General features: G+C 39.2%; 1 protein-coding gene across 1 annotated transcript in view; it reads left to right on the top strand.

Annotated features, from left to right (window-relative positions):
• pik3r6a (phosphoinositide-3-kinase regulatory subunit 6a) overlaps nt 1-5,117 on the top strand; it is a 29,781-nt gene extending 24,664 nt beyond the window's left edge. The window contains exon 6 of the mRNA XM_088599997.1: nt 420-5,117. Coding sequence (XP_088456123.1) covers nt 420-538 — 119 coding nt within the window. The 3' untranslated portion in view covers nt 539-5,117. The remainder of the gene's footprint in view (nt 1-419) is intronic.
• Nucleotides 5,118-21,593: the final 16,476 nt, after the last annotated feature.

The raw sequence follows: 21,593 nt of genomic DNA, 5'->3' as shown, positions 1-21,593 counted from the left end.
CTACAGTAAATGGTATGCTGTCTTAGAGAAAATAATAAAAACGAAGTGTTCTGTGCTTGCTCAAAGGCTATACAAATGATGGAGACTGATGGGATAACCCCAGTCTCTCCACTCCCAAATGGGAGGAAAAATAATTTTTCCAGATTTGGACCTAGGCTATGGCTGAAAAACACAGGTGTTAGCAAGAAAGAAAGAAGAAAAAAAATACCTTCAACTAATTCACTTAAATCTTTTTCTTTCTAAAAAGAAAGATAAAAAATGCCACTGTGAGTGGTACTGTGCACAAGAGAACAAATTCTGGGAATTCCTGGAAATTCTGGATTGTTTCTGCCCTTCCCCTTTCCTTCTTGCCACACAATCCTGTGTCCTGCTCCAACTGGCTGTGCTCTTGTCCCTGAGAAAGACGCCCTTTTCCACAGATCCCGAATCGGGTAAGAAGATGACTTCCAGGGCCCAGCAAACCTCGACACCGTTCGTGGCCAAGACGGGGCTGACCCTGCTGAAGGAGTGCTGTGGCTTCACCTGCTCCATCATGTAGAGGGGGGCGGCGTGGGTGTCAGTGGAGAAAACAAGCTTTCAGGAAGTTCACCGGCATCGTGGAGAGAGCATTAAGATATGGAAGGGGTATAGAGTGTGCATTTTACAGTACGTGTCCAAGTGTGTACGTGTTTTTATCTGTTTCATACCTTTGAAACGTGATGTTTGTACTCCTAATGCACCTTCTTCTGAGAAGCAACCGACTGTGGCAGCCCCACTGACAAATTTTACCACTCAAGGGATGCTACTCAGACGGCCACCACTTCTATGTCCGTGCTGAATCATATTTTTCCTTCCCGATGTGATCATTCGTCATTACAAAGCTTTTTTTCTTTCATCCATCAGCAGTGCAGTTTTAATGCTGATAAAGAGAACCCCATGCATCAACTGTTTTTGCAGATTTCATTGAAAAACAAAACGAATAGCCTTCAGAATCTGCCCCTGGTCAGATAGTCATAATATGCAGTATCTGTTTTTTTTTCTGTGAATCAGGGTGTTGGAATCATTTCTCTTCAGAAGTTGAACTGAGCAAAGAAATTGCCTAGCTCTTCAAACGTCATCTAAAAATAGCTTAATGAAACAAAAAAGGGGAAAAAGGCAAAGAAATTAAAAAGGGAGAAGTTACATTGATGTTATTCCCTGACAGCCTTTCTCAATGAATGGAAATGCTTTTGCAGAGCAGAACAGGTCTCTTGTAATGACTGAATGCATTATTCTCATGAAACAAGTGTTTCGTTGAAAGTTTAAGAGAGCTTGTCTGGGAAGGGCTGTGGGGCTGACAATTTATTGGTTGCCGAATTGCCAGTCTTATCTGTTTTGGCAGGAAATCAGTGATACAAAATGACTGTATGCCTGTACATTAAAAATGTCTAGACAAGAGAGATCCCTTACTCCTGGAACTTTAAGTAGACGCTAAGACAAAATCCCTATGTGTGTTTTTGAAGCACATAAAAAATAACCAGTGACCCTGAATTCCATTCTTACTCAATGCTCAGTTTTTTAGTGGAATTTTAGTGAAAATGTTGTCTTACTCGTAGCACTTGTAGTCCCACAAGGCCTGTCGTCCTTCACAAAGTGCTGCTCCACTGTTCTGTTGTTGGTGCTGTTTCCCTGTAGTGTACTGTGCCAGCTCACTTGCTCTCTTGATGTTGAGCTTTGGAAAGTTTCAGTGGTTTGAATGTCAGCAGTCATGCTGGAAGACAGACTATTTGCATTGTGTATAAATGTGATGGGGGAGAAAAGGCAGGTTTTAAAAGGTATCCTTTCTCTTTAAGCCTTGGCATTTCTTGAAAGAGCTCATTGAATTTAAAAGGGGAATCCTGAAGGATAACATGAATTACTTTATTTTTTTAATAATATTAACCAGTATATTTTTCGGGCACTTACAGTAGGTGGTTAAGTATGTGTTCTGATAATCCTTAAGAGTATTTCTTGCTTTGCTTTAACAAACACATTGTTTTTGTGGAAATTGTTGCTAAAACACATCTTGTGTTTTTCATCAATGTTGTATTAACCTTTCTTTGTGCAAACCTACTGCATTGTGTCAGGATATATATTTAACATTTATGTCCTGTGTAATATGACACTGTTGCCCTAAACGGCAGAGATGGCCATCCCTGAGCCTGGAGATCCTCAGTCCTGCAGGATTTATAGTTTCCCTTTAAATCATCTATTTGTAAAGATCTATAAACACGTTTGATCAGTTTAGTCAGTTAATCAGTTCATTTAATTCCAGTACAGGTAACTGCGGTCCTTGCGAGCTACAAGGTGTTGGTATTTTAATTTAAAAGTATCTCTAAGCTACATAACTGAACAAATTGCCTGCTACAGTGGTCACTGAGCCTGACTAAAGGACCGAAAAGCCCTACTGTACTTTGTTGTGGCTGTCCAGGAACAGATTTAGGCACCTCTGCATTGTGGAGAAAAAAGTGTTACTCCTCTTTTTACTTGTATGCAGATAAGAATATTACAATTTTATTTATTTTTGCTAATTTGTCAATTTGAACATTATCTTTAGAAAAAAAAGTATTATATTTGATAACTCTATAAGACACAAAATTAATAATGTATTGGTTTATAAACGGAATTACTTGCTTTTTCAGAGGAAGAGAGGATTTTTGGTGAATGTGTAGACAGGCAAACAGGATTTTCTATGGTATAGTGAACACTAATAAAAATCCTTGATTTTAATCAAAAGGAAACTGCTTAAAACACACTGATGCACAAAAGAAACACAACAATGAATTTTTATTAAACATTCTAATAATAAATGTCACATACCATCACGGAAATTGACAACAAAAACACTGATCAAAGTATCTTGGTAAGTTGTCAGTTTAACACACTGTCGTAATTGAAAGCATTACAAATTTGGTATCGGTTACAGCCTCCATGGGGCTATAATTCACACACAGTTTTGGCAGTGTTGATGCACAGGCTGATCTTCTGTCGAACTGACGTAAGAGGAAAGGTTGGCCTCAGTGAAAGACTGGCATTATTTTCCTGACATTAGTAACATCCTAATCTTGGCGCTGCGTGGTTTAGCATTGTTCTGCTTTAGGATTGGCTTGCACAAGTCTCATAGAGTTTTCAAATCAATGTGAGTCGCAATGAATCGTTGGAAAACTGAGGTCACCCTCAACCTGCACCAGAAGTGCTGAGTTCAGTAGCCAGAACACTGCGACAGTCAGCATAACTCGCCATAACCCTCACCCTGATATGTCCTTTCACATAGCCTCCCACCTGGATCACTGGCAAATAAACCACTCATTTAACCAAGCCAGCAGCACCAAGTCCATCTTCAGTAGTCAGGTAGGATGTGGTTGTATCTTTCACTGTCCTTGCATTAGTTAAAATCATATCTTTATGAATGGAAGTTAATACAAATTCTTAATCCACTCGACTTTAAAGGGGAACTGCAGTCCCAATGTCTCAGACGGATGATCAAATCTCGGGAACAAAATTAATTCATGGTTAAGCAAAATGTAACAAATTCTGAATTAATCACAAAATGTTAAACTTTTGCTGGATAGCCGCCATGTTGTTGCAAACCCAAGGCGAGAATCTGCGAGAATTTTAATGTGATGCGGCCCTTCCTGCTCGCTAGTCACTGTACTGACTGATGTAATGTGAGAAAATAAGTACAGGCTGTGCAGCAGATGTTTCACCTCAGAAATGTTCCAACATTATCTACATGCAGAGTTAACAACTAAGCAGTATTTGTTGGGGAAACCGTCTCGAAGTCAAGAGCAGTATTTCTAGTGGATTAAAACTGATGTATTCACAAGCCTGCTTGTTTACAAAGTTATAGGGACTTTTCACTTTACTGGATTTTTTGTTGCCTCATTCTGAATCATCGCAGAACATGGTGCTGTAAATTCCTGGAAATTTTGTATATTTTGTAATGTAAATTACAACTTACTGTGTACATTTTGTGGTTTGAAATGCACTCATCAATGCTGGTTCTTTCTAACCTCAAATATAAACATAGCATTGCAGTTTCCCTTTATAAACCGTATTAAAGTCTAAAGTTTATTAAGATCTAACATTTAGCACCTTGCATGAACTCAGTATTTTGCTATTCCAAGGACATAATTTAAAATAGAAATAAAACCATTATGTGTGTATGCTGAATGATCTATTGATGTGAAACATAAGACTGTTGTTTCTTGAAATATGTGCACCTGCGTGTGTGTATTTTCAGTGATAGTCATTTTCTTGAAAGATAAAAAAAGCTGTTTAAAAAAGGGAAAACTGTTACCTTCCGAGATATGTATCCACCTTCACCACCTACAGTACTTGTGCTGTGTTTCCTGTCTTCATATGTGCCTGTAATCTAAAGCTTTAAATGAACCAGGTTCTTGAGAAGATCAATGATTTGGTAACTTCTTTTATCTCTGGTTATTTTTAAATGTTCACCTAATCAATGACAAGATGTTACCCTTTGATGGTCTTTTTTAAAACCAGGGGAACTAGAAAGCTTTGTTTTGCATGTACTGTAGGCTCTGAAACGTCTCTCAGAAAAAAGCTCTGAGATTCCTTTTTAAGGGACTAACTGTATGATGCTATTTTTGAAGTATTGCTCTTCCTGTGCTTTGAGATAATTTGTCATGAAACCTAAACGTACTGCGATGACTTACTACAGTCTGACACAACTTTTGTGTTGCTCCACAGAACCGAATCCCTTAAGGAGAAAGCTAAAAGAGAACTAATTATGTTACTTTTGGGAAATGTTTGGCGAAAGATTGCCGCGGTGCTAATTTGTCCTAGCTTTTGTCTAATTACTTTTCTGTTGCTCTGATTGTAAACACGTGTTTACCCAAGGGGTATGCAATGTGAACGAAGTGTGTATGTCTTGTGTCAGTCAGACTGCATGCTCGGAGGAACTTTCTTGAATAATATCCCCTTTCTGTTTATAGTAGAGGTGTTGTGCCCAGTAGATGTCTGTGATCTTGTAAATGAGAGTGCCTTGACTTACGTGGGATGTTGTTGCTTGAATGCATACTTGTACCTTTCACTGTACAAAATTAATGGGCATTTGTTGGTATCAAAGTAAAAGTATATAAAAAATACCCCAAAAATGTCTAAACACATGTGATTTTGTTTCTTTGGCCAGAAAATGACACACATCCATACATCCTTTTTGAGTGGTTAAACAAGTTGAATCGGGCCAGTATAGCACATCCTTGGAGTATCTTGAGAGATCAGCCAGCGCATAAGAGGCCACACACCTTAGGGGGACATTTAGTCCATCCGGCCTGTTTGTTAGTAAGTAACCTGAGGATCTCATCCAGTTGTTTCTTGAAAGAAGCCAGCTTGCCTTGTGTTTGCTGTGTGTGCACAGATCTTGCATGAGTCCCCTTCAATGGCGTCAAACCTTAATACTCGCCCGAATGAATGGTCTTCCGATGCCCCACTGTGAGAAGCTGTGGCGGGAGAAAGCTGAGGCTGTGAAGGCTGGAGCTCATGAATCACCGAACAGCTCAGTGTAAGGGTATTCCGGCCAGCAGGCTGCCTCTCCTGCTCCGCATGTCTCCTGCTGTCTGTCTTTGAAGATGACTGGCATCTCCACAGTGCTTATGGAAGAATTTCACATAGGAACTAAGACATAGTCGATGTAAACCAATATGCTTCAGCAGAGACCCGTAAGATGCAATATTTTATAGAGGAAAATTTGGGAATGCAGTGATTCATCTATGCATCACTCCCCTTTCATTACAAAAGGCAGACAAATCTGTTGAACAGGCTGAACAGACCTACCCCTCCCAGAGAAAGCTAATAAAAATACCCCCACAGCCTCCAAAGATGGACCCTATTACTTTGTGTTAGATTTGCATAGCAAAATCTGAAGGCCAATTTCCAGTGACGTTACCAGAATTGTCAAGCAGTTGCTAAGGTGGAAGATCTCAGCTGCAGTCTGAAGCATAGATTAATCCCTTTTTTGAAATGAGTCATCCCCAATGCTGTCTTCTGTGCTAAACACAATAATAAGGTTATTAGAATGTAACAGGTTGACAGCACAGTTAAAATACTGTGGCTTATCATTTCTATTACATAAACAAATACTCAATCTAAATGCAATATCCACTGGCTAGACGGTACATATACAGTACCTTGAGAAGGGGAATCTATCTTCCAAACTAAACACAGAAATTGGAAGGACTCAACAATCTGAATCAGATTCCAGCTTACTAAGTAAGTAATTCTATAAAGAAAACCTTTTGGGGTTATAGTGTGTTTTTAGAGCAAGCATCCACTCTGAATTATGGCAAAGAACATTAATTAGCCATAAACTGACAACTGACATTTCCCAAAGCGAGGAGCAAGAACGATCTCATTGGCTTCCCCACATTGTGAAATGGCCAAAGCATACATATTGTAAATGCGTGTGTGTGTGTTCTGCACAGTCCCTAATAATTCACAGTATTAAGTAAGATTTTTTTTTATTTTGGGGGCATGTAATGGGTATATTGTAGTGGATTCAGAAGAGATTTATGCAAAATGAGATCATTTGAATAATGTGATATTGTTGTCTATGAGAGCTCTTACTGCTTCAAAACATGATATAAATTGAACTTTCCTGCACTTCAGGTGAAATCTGAACAGACAACTCATTCCTTTCCCCACAACGTTTCCCATAATAAAACTTGACAACAGAGAATTGCCTGATATTTTAACATTCCCTTTTGACATCTTCAAAGCCTTTGGACAATGAAATTTCTGCAAAACTACAGAGAATGACACATGAAATCTCAACATTTCTTTCAAAGCATGAACAGATAAGTTCTTAAATCTATATCATTCATGCACGTTTGTTTTTCCATTATAAAAAAATAATTCTCTAATGTTCCTGATGGGCTGGTGTCCAGCCCAGGGCGTATCCTACCTTGTGCCCATTGCTTGATGGCTTAGGCCCTGGCTCTCCTGCGACCCAGTGTTAAAGTGGTTACAAAATGAATGGATGGATCTTTTCATGTTAAAATAGGAAAGTGTTTTATCTTTACATGAAATGCTGGATTCTTAATGTGCTACTCAAATGCAAAATTAGGATTTCGCTCATTTTACAAGTAATTCCAGCTGTTGCAGGTTAATGCATGTTTACTCACAGTTTACTGCCCAATATAATGTTTAGTGTTGGATGTGTTGGATAAAGTTGAAAACCGAACAGTTTTCCAAATCTTCTTCTGGAAGCTCGAACCTTCACAATAATGTTATTATAACTTGTTATTGAAAAAAATAGTAACGATGTTTGCCCATTATCCAATTGTCCTTCACATTGGATTTTGAAGCAGGTTCACATGACAATGGGTTTCTTTTCATCCCATTTCAAGACCCATGTAGTTAGGCGAAAGAAAAGAGAAAATGAAATCTTCATCCTTCAGACTTCCCTGAAATAATCAAGGAGATTCACCCGATAATGACACATTGTGATGCACACTTTTTGATGAGCAGAAACTTATCTAGTGTTTTGGCATTGATTTTGAAATTCATTGTGTGCTTTTCTTTTATTCTATGGATTTTCTGCAGTAATTTTAGACTAGAAATCAAAACTTCTCTGCCTTATCTCAAAACCTTTTCTCTTTATAATAAATCATTTCTTTCTTTTATCACATGTACTATTCAGTGGGAGTGAGATATTTGGCCTTGTCCTCTCTCCTGAGGTTGCTGTGGTTTTCTTGGTGTGTGGCATGACAGCGAAGTCAGAGTGGCCAGAGCCCTCTGCCGTGATTGGCTGCGGTTTGACCTCGTCTTCCCAGCATGCCAAGGTGTTAGTGTCAGCTGTTGTCATGCCAATAACCCCAGATGTGCTTCTACATGTGAGGATGCTAGGCAACAACAGCAGATACCAATTTTACTAATCAGACCATTAATTTCAAATGTAATTATTACACACTGCGATAAGAAAGAGGAAATTCCCAAGATTCAACTGGTATTTGTTAAAACGTTGTTTTTAAGGTAGTAATTGTTGTAGTAGTACAATGGTGTGGGTTATGATTTATACAAGACTGTATCCAGACCTTAATGTTCTTTTCCCATCTGTTTCTTTATTGATTTTGGAAGTATAAGGTAAAATGTCAGTTAATAAAGAGGGGTAAAAATAAATCTACAGGGATAATAAGCAAATCAGACTCATTAGTTTATGGATTTGCTACTGTTTTATTAAAGCCATTGAGATTGTGTTCTTACTAGAATACTATAACCTATATAAAATATTTTTTTTTGCTGGTGTCATGAAACTGGGAAAAAAGGCATTTATCAGATAATTTTGTGACCTAAGAAAATATCTAAATATATTCTGTAGTACACCCACACAGCAATATTTTTCCCAGAAAGTCACCCTTCTTCTAAAGTTGACTGCTGACATTGTTTGGTACAAATAATCGGATAAATCAATTTGCTTGCGGGGTGTAGCAGCTCACAACCTTAGAGTAAATTCCTAAGTACATTTATCTCTTTTTTCACTACATTGCTTTTTATCAGGAGGCAAAAAAAAAAAAACAAGTTTTAAAAAGATGTGTATTAAATGGGACGAGTAAATTTTGAAACACAGAATGTATTGTTTGTCTTGGAATATGAGGAATTGGTGGATTTTCAAATCATGAATAATATGCCCAGAACTTCACCTGCAAAATAAACCGCAAGCTTTTTTTTTAGGTCTACTCTAAAGGAAGATGGAAACTGAAATATCTGTTTTGTTCCTTCAGATTACATGAATGCATTAGAAGTCCAGTTTGGCAGCAGCATTCTTCTTCTGTGTATAATCTGCCAACCTCAGGATCAGTTCAACACATGATGAGAAGGTGTGTAGGTACGGCGTAGGCACAGTCCTCTCTTTGTTTGCAGCGCACCCAGTAAACAAAAACAGGCTGTCAAGTTGTGTGGTGAGAAAACAGAAAGGGACATGATCGTCTATTTTATTTTAATTGGGAGCTGGCGAGTGAAATGAGCCTGCTCGTATGCAGCACCGTGTCTGAAATTGGATAAATGTAGCTACCTTGATACTTCGCTCCAGCAATTATATGTGATTAATTCTCCCTGAACCTCCTGCAATTTCGTGACTCACTGTGTGCCATTTCTATTGTCCTTCCTTTGGAAAGGAGTCTGTATGTGTCCCCCTTCTTTCCGTGTTAACAACACCCCAGAGTAAAACTGTTCAAAACACACTCATAGCTTGTGGAAATGAACATTTTTCGGTAGCACTATATAATAAGTTTTAATAATAAACCCTTTTATTAATCCTTAATAAATTATGAATAAATAGTTATCAGCTATTAATGGGATTGTAAAAGGTGTTGTAAATGTCTTTATAGATGCTTTATTCACTGATACACATTTTATAAATCATTAACTTGTTATTCATTAAATACCAACAAGCAAACTTATGTTCATTCCATTCAAACTTACAATAAATTAGGCTACTGAAAGCAAAACAGTATACAGAGCTAAAATGATTCATTCAAATTATTCATTGTTAATGCTTTATAAGGTTCACTAGTAACCACTTTATAAACCCTTCATTCATGAATTATTAGATATTGGCAACAGTTCAGTATAAGGTCTACAAATTCATGGACAAAGCCTGTATAATCTATAGTATATGAAGAGAACATTGACAATACAGTGTCTAGAACCTCATTGCAGGTGATCCTCACTAATACTTAATTGCATGATTGTGAACTGAAATCAGATGTTTGTGATCCTATTAAGGACTATTTCACTCAACAGCTGTGTTTGCCATACATGTATAAAGGTCCAAATGAAAGTCTACTCAGCCCATTCAGCCCATTTGGTAGCTTTGCGAGTTAGTAACTAATTGATCCAGGGGTCTCCTCTTGCCGTTTCTTGCATTTAACTAATTAGCCTTACAGAGGGGCTACTTAGCAAAATAAATGAATGGAAAAGTAATGTGTATCATTTAAAATTTACTATGGGCCATATTTTTGCACTCCAGTGCAAAACAGACATTATTCTCAGCTATATGCACTGCAGGACAAAGCTGCTTCATCCAGCCATTTCGATATCGCCTTCTTTTCCTTGGTATGTAGTTTCACGCCTGAGTACCTGCAATAGGGTGATGAAACACTTTATGGCAATTTCACCTTTGGTTTGCATTTGACATTCTAAGTGTTCCAGCGCAAACTGAGCGTGGGTGACCCTGCATCCAACGTGGGCAAGACCATTCACGTGGACTAGGCCTGAAGACTCAAGACGCCAGGTTCTCTGGAGCAGGAAGCTGTTGGGGGAGATTTGGGGTGGCGTGCCAAAGAGACGACGTGAGACGGGGGGGGGGGGGGGGGGCGGGCGTGTTTGGTGTAGGTGTAGAGTGTGCCGTCACACACCTCTCAGAAGAGCAGCACGTGCTGCAGGAAATTAGCATTCTGAAGCAGATAAATTTGCTGGCATTCAGAGCCCACTGTAGGTGTTTCGAAGCAGCATTTCATGTGACAGCGATTTCTGAGTGCTTATTAGCATCACGCATCCTGCACTGATTATTGCTCAGTGGGAAGAGATGCATTGTTTTCTGTCCTTATACCCTCTTTAGGGATAAGCTGTTCACCCTCTTCTGCACCTGTGGGTTTCAGCAATCCTTAAAGACTGGGGTGGAGTTCAGGGCCGGGGTTGGGGAAAGTGACTTGTAACCATGGTGGATGGCTGTCTTACAAGTCACTTTCCCCAACCCCGGCCCTGAACTCCACCCCAGTCTTTAAGGATCGCTAATCCTTGTGTAAAGGATTAGTTTTTTAAATCAACCAGGAGTTTCTGTAAGGTAGTGCATTAATTTAAGTAGTCACTATATGCACACTACATCGCTCTCTGAAACACATGACTTTTTAAGAGTAGGTTTCCCTAACTTCTTGTTGAATTGAAAAAGTAATCTGTTTTGTGCTCTGAGGTTGGAGCTTATGCTAGTATTTTAATTCAGTCTGTGCCTTTGGTACATCCTTTTGTTATTACAGTTTCCTTTTTTTAGAAAATAAATCCAATACTACATAAATATGTATGAAATTTAGAGCTTCCTAGCTGATTACTTTTAGCTTTGGGATAGATATATGAAATGGATTACATTATTTTATATTTTATTACATCAAAAAGATATGCCTAAAAAAAGGGAATTTGGTTATGTGCAGTCTTCTCTTATTCTGAACTCCAGTGATTTAATCAGACATCAGGCTGTCATTCTGTTCTCAGGTACTTAGTGGTTCCAGAAGTTTCCTGAGCTCTACTACCGTGATAACCATTTCTGTGTTTTTCCAACCTTGTAAATGGTAAAATGTTTCAAATAGCTGACCAGGCTATGACCAGACATTAATTATTTTGATGTTGCTAGATGATTGCTATGGTGTACAGTTGTAACAGGTTGGTGTGTTTTAAAACAGTGCCTCCTCTCCACTAGATCTAAGATGCAGTATATCTGGGTAGAGAATGTCTGATTCTGCTATGATATTACCTCAGAACCTGTTAGCATTTTGACCACATCCAATCAAAATGACCTGTCATTTGTACCCCACACATTGTCACTTGAGTCAAAATTGGAGACACACTTGTGTTTAAGCCAACCTGCCAAAAATCATCCATTCATCTCCTTTCGTACTTAAGAAGGCTGGAGTGTCTTCTGTTGCTTGTTGACATATCACCATGTCATTGACTTTCCGTCTCATAACAGAAATTACTTTTTCCTCTCCTCCGTTTCTACTGCCTGTCTTTCTCTCCCACTCTCAGCAGTGATTGTCAGAGTGCCCGATGATACAATTTATTAAATTCAAGATAAGGAGAAGATTGTTGAACTGCGGTCGTGCGTGATGGAATTGTTAACAATAGTTAGGAGCCTTTAAATAGGAGCCTTTAAAACGCAGAGTAACCAACCTATCCCTTTTTACTGCAACACATTGACAAGTTGACAAAGGCATTATAAGGAAAATGACAACATCTTGTTATAGATTGTATTATATATATTTTTAATACTGAAATGTGAGAAACAAGTCTCTCTCTTTGGGTGATAAATGCTGTAATAACAGTTACTTCTACAAACCAGATCTGCTGTTCTCTGTCACAGGTTTTTGGCATAACCACCACTCTGTTTATTTAATTACTGTGTTAATGACCTGTGATAGTCACTGCGCATAAAGATTTCCATCAGAATGGGAGATGGGCTCTTCTGTTACTGTAGCTTCCTGGAAGCTGTACAGTTTACGACATGATTCATTCTCTGGGATGGCAGCTTGAGCAGTTAGATCACAATTTAATGAAGATGGAATTGTGTGTTATTTGTGGCGCAAACAGGCTCTGAGTTACACCTTCTATCTTTACTGCCATTTCCTGATGCGTTTCAGCGCCGGGCAAGGGCAGTGTCAAGAGGAGATAATCAGCTTCGGGCCAGGAAGATTGGATAAGATCTGATAGTGTGGCCGAGATTCACTGCTGCCTCCTACAGCTCAGCATCTTCACAGAGCCTGCTGGTCTGCAGCAGCTCACTCTGGGCGGCTTGCAAGTGTCCAAGTAACAAGGATGACGTTTTAATCCGCTAAACATCATTGTGCACCAAAATAATATGGATGATCCTTTTTCTGATAAGTGCTATCATCATTCTGCTTCAGCGATATCTCTTGGGCATTTAAATGCAACCCCTGTGTCTCTGACTCACAAAATACCTTTCGATAATGTTCAGAAGTAACCGAAGAGAAAAGTTGGTTTGATAAAAGCTGGTTACTTACCAAGGTCATCAGAAACATGTTGCAGATGGCAGAAAAGTTAACATCCCTAACTAACAATACATGAGTTTTATCAGGGCCCTTCACAATAAGTAGAACTGAGTGCATCACTGCAGAAATGTGTTCATTTTCCATCGAGAATGATTTATTCACGAGAATATTATTAATGCCAATCACGCATTAACATTATAATTTAAGCATTTATTTCTATTTTTGTGGAAGAACATTTGAACTATTTACATGTATGAGCCTGATATGTAGGACATTTTTTTAGTGTTGTACACTGTTAAGGTAATAAACGAAATTGCAAATCCTGCTGCTCTTCTGAAAAGATGTGCAGGAGCGTGATTTTATTATCCAAATGGAAATGCAGCTTGTAAAGAATTTGAATAAATATGTAAATAACAAAATTATCAGCAATAGTATCAGAATTATGCATCAAAGTTTGACCTGCAAGGACCCGCTTCACTCTAAAGGTTGGCTTTATTTGTATGAGAAAGGATAGAATAATAGGTCTATTTCCTTATCCAGAGTGTGCTCTAGTCTACTGAACAGTCTGGTGATGATATTCTGACTTTGTGCCCTTTAACTTGCTAATTCCAGGATAGAGGTCTCACTGTGGAAGAGGTGTCACCGTGTTGTCTGCTGGAAAGACATACAGTACCTGCATTGTAGGATGTACATTTCAAAGTTTACAAGTTATTCATTAAATATTAATAAGTTTGATATTACAACATCACAGTCAAATACTTTTTATTCCTTTGCACTCCAGGGCAGGGGTCCCCAGTGCTTGTACTGGAAGACCCTGCTGGTTTTCATTCCAGCTGAGCTTAATTACTTGATAATTGAAGCCTTAATTGTAGTAACAATTTGCTGTTACTTGTAACATCAGCTGGTTCTTTTTTTCTACTGAGAAGTCTGGCATTTTATAATACTAATGAAAATGCAATATTTTAAACTCTACAACCTGCATTTCCATTTGGATAATGTTTAAGAGCTGATCCGGTTAACTTTAATCCTCATATACGAAGTCACTTAAGGGTTCAGTTGTGTAACTGAGACCTGGTGTGTGACGTATTGGAAGTGAAAGCAATCCATAATGTTTAAACATTAATGTGCACCACAGAGGGGGCGCAGCAAATGTTTTTGACATTACCGACCCTAAGGTGATGTGAAAATGTTGTATTAATGGGGAAGCCTCTTCTTTTTAGCCACTTGCCTCCAGTGTCTCCTTAACCAGACCTAGAAGACCAGCAGAAACCAGCTCATATCAAAGCATGAAATGAGAAGGAGAAGTTCTGTTGTGGCAGCAGGTGAATGGGGAAGGACTGTATTTTTCACCAAGGTGAGTTTTAGATGTGCATTGTGTTTATTTCGAGCTCCGAGGAAGCGCCGCATGACTTAGTATGATGACATAACCTTTGACAATGCAATATCCCCACAGCGATAATGATCTTTAGCCTGGACAAGCAGTGGAAGATCTAGATGCATTTCATGCATGCTCCCAGTGGCATCTGATTAAAGATGTGAAGCAGCCAGGAGTAATAAGAAGCCCCCCCGGGCCTCCATCAATACAAACACACACACTTTCTCCTTTCCCCCTGCAGCGGAAAGAATAGGAAGGGCCCTTTGACGGAGGTCACACACCTTGTCAACAATTTCCTCCTACACAAAGAGAAATGCTCGGGTTTTCAATGGTCCCTCAACTGAGATTAAGTAAATTACCTTTTAATCAAGGCTGTTCGGCGCCCGAATAGGAGCTCCAGTAAAGAAAGGCATTTGTTTCTGTTCACAGGGAAATAAATGACTCATCCTGCAGGCTTGCATGAGTCATTCCTGGCCTTTGCGGAATGTAATAGCAGATTACAAGTCGATCCCTGCTGTTTATTCTACAGCATTTCAGAAAATTAGTTTTTGCTTTTGTAAAGTTTAGTAGAGAGATGATTTTATGCTTTCTTATTGAGAAAGTATAGGTTACACGAAGGGAGTCTCTGATGAAAATAATATTAACGCCACATCTTTATTGTGTACTTGGGAGACCATTAAGGTAGCTGTTTGTAATATACAGACACTGTCTGTGGCTGTGTGAATTCATGGTCACAGCTTGTGTATTTGGAACTGTATTTAAAAGTAACAGCAGAAACATCTGTGACACGTTGGAGCATTCAAATGGAAGAGACTACACCCCCATGTCTCATTTTGTCAAATTGTTAAGCCTGTGGCACTTTGTGTGTAGCTGGTGGCACTGTAGCTAAGGATCTGTGCCTGTGGTTAGGAGGTTGCTGGTTCAAATCCCATTGCTGGCAGAGGAATACTACTCCTTGGGGCCCCTGAGCAAGGCCATTAACCCCAGCTGCTCCAGGGGTGCTGTATAAATGGCTGACCCTGTGCTCTGACCCCAAGCTTCTCTCCCTGTCTGTGTGTCTCAGGGAGAGCAAGCTGGGGTCTGTGAAAAGACAAATTCCTAATACAAGAAATTGTATATGGCCAATAAAGTGATCTGATCACATCTTATAGTGTGTGAGTGCAAGAGGAATATCTGGCTCATCTGGAGAGTTTCCTTTGCAGCTGTAGCTTGTGTATTCGTGGTGCTGCCTTGACCTACCTGGACATGGGCTCCCCATCACACAGATCTTTCTTTCTCGGAGAGTTCTGATGTGCCAGTCGAATATCCTCCAGTTTATCAAATTGCTGTAATTTTGAATGAAAACCTGGAGCTTAACAATTTTGTGGTTCCCCCTTGCAGTCAAAATAAAAATACAAAATTTTAGATTTCATGAAGCGATTGAATCACTTGAAGACGTTTTACAGTCACCCCCATGGTACAGTATGTATTTATTTACACCCCTTGTGATCTTGCATGCAGCAACGGGTTGAATCAAAAGTCCAATATGTCTTCCAAACAAATATGTCCAATATATCTCCTACCCTGAAAGGACTTCTTCATGCAACAAATGCAGTAGTGAACAAGCCAGTCTTCTTCATTAACCCATGTTCTGTGACAGCAGTGCACTTTGTGTGTTGCTGCTAATTAGGACCAGTTTTCTAGTTCAGAGGCAGCTGGAAGAATCACCACAGCCTATTAAAACTGCCAGGACATGTTATTCATCTTCAGTTGCAAGAAGGGGTTTTAGAGTTCGGCTTTAAATCATTTTACAAGCAGAGTGTTATTTTACATATTAAGAGCAGTTCTTACGTGACCATAAAAAATGAGAGCAGGAAGTAAAAATAAATTGAAAGCTCTCCTTATCCAGTCTGCAGCTTTTGTCTGATGCTTTGAATCTGCACTCATTATGAAGGGATTGTGGCTGGCCATGCAAGAAGAAATGTATTGGTTAGAAACTGGATTAATTTCTATTGAGATTAAGAGGAACATCCATACACAGTAGGATCCAGAAAAGGCTCTTCTTTTTTACCCAAAGAGGACGCGATGCTAAACAATGTGAGTGGAATAATTCCTGATTATGAAGGTTTGTGTGACTGAATGCTTTGCTGGGCATCTCCTCCAGCTTCTTTAGTACAGAAGAAGGCAGAAAGAAACATGATTAGATCAGCTCAGCTGCTTTCATCATTTTCTCATTCAGAAGGAACCACATGTGACTCTTACACTGGCACTCTTTACATTCTCTGTGTCATAATACTGAACAGTGAGAATAGCTGGGGTAATTTAGGAAATTACACAACTGAATCACTACTGAGGATTATCATTTTGATTATTATTTTAGAGCGTTATCTCTGCTCAGCTTCCCGTTATTATTCTTAAATATACATCCCAGTTTATACAGCAGAATGACATTTTCAGATTACACAGTATCATCACAACTAATTTAAGACACTGACAGTAAAATAAGATCACATATTTTCTAAAGGCAGGTTCAGTTTATCACTTATGGAAAGGTCTTTGCACCAAAGGTTTTAAAGTTACAGGATGCTGCAATTATTAACACATTAAAAGGAAAGTTTGATCATCTGCGAGTACCCACCATCACACATCCCCCTACTAATGAAAGATTTTGATTCTACAAAGGCTTCTCTGTCTCTATTCTGACGCCTACAAGCACACCGCTGATATTTCTCGCTTTTTCTTCCACAGTTCTCAAACGCGTTTTTTTTCTCGCAAAGGTGCTTCACTAGAACTAGTTTTCATCATTTGTTTTCTGCAACTTATTTCCCAAAGGTACGTTTTCTGGTCTTGCAGAAGCACTGTACACTGATAGCTTAGCCGTGCTCATGTCAGCGTTTGTGGAGCGACAGTGGTGCGTTTTCCAGGAAAGTGGTCTGTAGGTTAATGGTTAGTGGCCTAGACTCCTAACTGGAGAATCAAGGGCCCTGCTGGGGAAGGTGCTGTTGTATCCTTGAGCGACAGACTTTGGCTCAATTACGCTAGTCAGCTCAGTTCTACTGTACAAACAGGTAGGAGCAGCATTGCTCTCGCCCCCCAGAGGGGACTGATGTACTCACAGTCTGCTCAACCCCACAAATGCTGGTCTAATCGGGTACTGTAGGTTACAATGTGTACGATTTAGTAGGATTTGTCTTTTTTATACGGTATATTTAGAGAAAGAGGAAAAAAAACAACGAAGGCGTTGTAGTCTGTCCCACGATGGGAATACTCTGTTTTGGTAATTTGTGATCAAGTACATTAGGGGACATGGTTTCGTGAGATCAGAATTCATTTATTTTTTCTCGAGCCTGTGTTTTTCATTTTCCACCCACCACTCGACGATATACAGTACCGTACACTTTTTTCATTAGTGTTGTGAAGCGATTGCGGCGGAGGCGATGGGCGTCTCATTTCCTGGGCAATCTCTCTGGCGTGTCAGCCGTGTGACGCAGCCGTCTCAGAGGTGCCGAGTTTGAGCGGTCAGGTTTGCAGGATTCCAGCACAGCCCAGTCAGCGACTTAATTTAGAAATTAGCCGACATCCAGTATTTAAAGGAAAAAAAAAACTTGAAAGGCAACCTAAGAACTAGCCAAGTATGGCGCCGTTCAAAAGAATCCATTAAAACAGGTTTTTAAAACAAGCTACAAAAAATACCGTTCTTGTATTCGCTATTACCTTAGCTGATTTTGCAGTGACAACATATATTTAATACAAAGATGAAATTCTCCTAGGGGTCAAACAATTAAAGGACCACACTGCCACCCTACCACTTCTGTGACTTTTACTTCTTGAAAGTGTGTTTTATAAAGTGTAAAACTGTTCTTTTGCATCTCAGGAGCTGAATGAAAACAGCTGAAATTGCTTCCAGCAGTCTCCAATAGGATTGAGATCAGGGGATTGATCTGATCAAAGTCTGTCTCATGCTCTTACTGAGGAAGTCAGTGTGGTTGGCTGTGGTTCCTAATGTTTTGGCCTGTTGTGTACATCCCTTCCGTAAATCTCTCAGGAGCCTTCTGCGACTACGTCAAAGTGATCAAAGAAAAACAATAGGCCAGATCAAAATAAGTAAACAGAACTGTATCATAATACTGAAGAAAAAAAATCTTATTTACACCTGCTATCAGTGATTAGGGAGTGAAAAGATGATGAACATTGATTAATTGAGAAACTGGGAGTGGCAATAACTTGGCATAGTCTCTAGATGGGCATAGCTAGTGCCCATTAAGTGCAGCTGAGTGAAGATAAATGTGCATCTCCTTTTTTCATTGAAGTAAGATGGGATATTGCGGATTGCTGGCTGCTCTCTTGCACCTATAACAACAGAGCATTACCATAGATGGGAGCCAAATGGGAGAATTCAAACTGTTTTCCTCCTTAACTAAATTGCAGTGCTGGATAATGCACGGTGAAAAATGAGCTGAATAATCTAAAGGGAAACATGCTAAGGTGCTAATGATTACTGAGTGGAAACAAATTCGCACTGTGAGTCACTCCCAAGTCTGAGCGCATTTGAAAAATGGTTCCAGGCAGCAAGTGGTAATGCATTTAACAGGGGGGTTAGAAACCGTCCTCTGCCGGGGACACAAAGAGAAAAACTGCAGCTGTGCTAATGAAATACTTGAGATACAGCATGTGCGCCTTTCCAGCTGAGGGAACACAAAGACGTGTGAAACACTAGTGTTCACCAACAAGAGACCGGATTAAACTTAACGACATTCCCTAACTAATAAAACAACCTTACTTTAAAAAAGACAAATTCATCCTTATAAACATTTACTATGGAATACTGTGGTAAGAGCAGAGTTATGTATGTAGTAAAGGATGGTAAATCCATAGAAACCTTAAAGCAATAATATGAAGTTTGGGATATTACAGCAAAGTGCAGCAAATGTGTGGTATGAGCATGGTAAAAACACGGGACAATGGAGTAAGAAACTTGCATGAAAATTTCCTTAAGGGAGGCAGTGGTTTTAGCTATGTCAGTAATGAAAGTCTTCTTTTTGTGTAGTACAATACCCCAGCACCTCTGTACCTTTTCCCACAGCACCTTTGCAAGTTATCTTTGCTCACAATGTGCTGAATAAATTATTCCTTTGAAAAAAAATTCAAGAATGATTTTTTGTCCTCTGAGAAAGATCTTAATTAAGGTACTGTATTTAACAAAAAAGACTGAGATGGGGCATGAACAGAATCACGATGGATGAGACCTACAGGGTACATTCCTAGAGGGCTTAAAAAGTAACTCGCGACATTGAGGGGTGAATCTCATTGAAGCTATTTGAATTGAGATCAATGAGAAATGCGTTCATTTCTGAACGGTCTTGAAAGTTCTGGTTAATCCCCACCTGATACTGAAGACTTGTTTGTGGCTGCTGTTGAAGAGCCTCCCCCCCCAGCTGGTCCTCCTCCGTTCCTCAAACCTCCCCTTAATATTTCAGGATGCACCCACTAGCCAGTCATACCTAATCTACAGAATTTTTGGGCAAACTCCTTGACGATTCTATCATTCTTGTTTTTAGGGTATCAATTTTTTTTTTTGTAGCAGTTCTCACTCAGTTCATGCCAACGTTACGTAAGAAATTGACGTTTGAGTTGCAATGTATTTTTCAAGCTCAATGCTGTATATAGTAAAGACAGGATTGTACAACATGGTGGCTCTGTGGCTCAGGACCTGCGTCTGTGGCTGGAAGGTTGCCGGTTTGAATCCTGCGGCGGGCAGAGGAATCCTACTCTGTTGGGCTCCTGAGCAAGGCCCTTAACCCCAACTGCTCCAGGGGTGCTGTATAAATGGCTGACCCTGCGGTCTGACCCCAAGCTTCACTCCCTGTCTGTCTGTCTCATAGAGAGCAAGCTGGGGTATGCGAAAAGACAAATTCCTAATGCAAGAAATTGTATATGGCCAATAAAGTGATCTTCTTCTTCTGTGGTGGTTGCTGAGAGGCTCTGGCAAGCCTGGAAAGTGGTTAGAAAACAGTTGGTTGGATGCTGCTGTATTTGTACTACACCACCCCTAGAAAGATCAGAACTACTGTAGAAGTGCATGGATGAAGATGATCAACACATTGGTCATAATCCACTTACATTTAATTCTAAATTAATGTTTTTAAACATTGCTTTAGCACAAGGGTTAGGGGAAATGTGGGGTTATTTAACCATTTCAGTACTACATCCATGTGCACAATAGACAGAATAAAAATTGATATTCAATTATCAGAATAGATTTGTTTTCAGTAATAGTGTCAGGTTTTCATTGAATTCTGATAAGCTGAAGCATAGTGGTTAAGATGAGTTAAGAGTCATAGCTCTTCACGTGAGGAGCAAACCGCTGCTGAAAACGTGGAAGTCTGCTCACAGTGGATTTATGTCAGTGAAGCATGATGTATTCGGTTTAACCATGTTTTCTTCAATCCAAGCTAACATCAAGCAAAGAAGAGGTGGAATATTTTATTCTCGGTCTGCTTTTTGTGAAGTTGTAACTCATGATTCATTGCACACATTTTTTTTTCTGCTGCTATGAGATTTATCTTTAAAAAAAACACAACCACTCTATCACCAGATATTCGCTTACCTTGCAGTACTTTTGATATATTCATAATTGCATTTTATTATTCATGAAAGAAACCATGTTTAAGATATAGTTTTAACATTGGCTTTCATTTTTGATGTGCAGCAGGACTGTTTTTAAATGTTTAATACTTTCTATGCATTCAGACATTTATCAATATACCTTACAATTATAAAGACTTTACAAGATAGTTATTATTGATACATGCTGTATGCGTTTCTATGTAGGCATGTGGTTGTGTACATGGATTTCACATTACGTGATTGAGTAATAACAGTATCAGTCTGTGTTCTGTTTGGTAGGGATTTGATAATAATCCTTCTAAAGCACCAGAGAACATTAAGTGGTTTATCACAATGATGAGATTCAGCACTCTTCTTGAGCATTGCAATGTGTTCATTCCATTCAACGAAAATGCCAAAAATAATCTGATGGTACTTAAATAGCATCATGATAATCGAGAAGGATAAAATTCTTTCCAGAAACACCTTGTTTAAATTAAAAAAATCAGTTACATTTAGGGCTAATAGTAACACACATCGAAAATCAGGTAGCACTGTATGGTGACCCTTTCTCAAGATGTCTGACGAATCATTAGAAATAGTGACCCCATCAGGTCGTTGAAGCTTGACAGCTAATTTTTGTCTCACTTCATATTCCTGTGAACAGACGCCTCAGAACATCTCCGTGGTTCTCTATGTATTTCTCATTGAGGCAACCAATTCAGGAATTTATCTTTTATTATGAATTTCAGTGGCCAAGTTAATAATAACCTAATGTTAGCTGTGCTACCGGAGATAGGAACTTGTCTTTTGGTCATTCAGAACACAAAATGACATTTTCTTTCTAAACCATGGCAACTCGTGAACTGTGCAACTGTGCAGAGCAAGACATTTGA

The sequence above is a fragment of the Lepisosteus platostomus genome, chromosome 11 (genome assembly GCF_059453375.1).
Source record: "Lepisosteus platostomus isolate fLepPlt1 chromosome 11, fLepPlt1.hap1, whole genome shotgun sequence".
NCBI classification, from domain to species: Eukaryota; Metazoa; Chordata; class Actinopteri; order Semionotiformes; family Lepisosteidae; genus Lepisosteus; species Lepisosteus platostomus.
The sequence above is the reverse complement of the archived record's forward strand: the minus strand, read 5'-3'. Positions and strand labels throughout refer to the sequence as shown.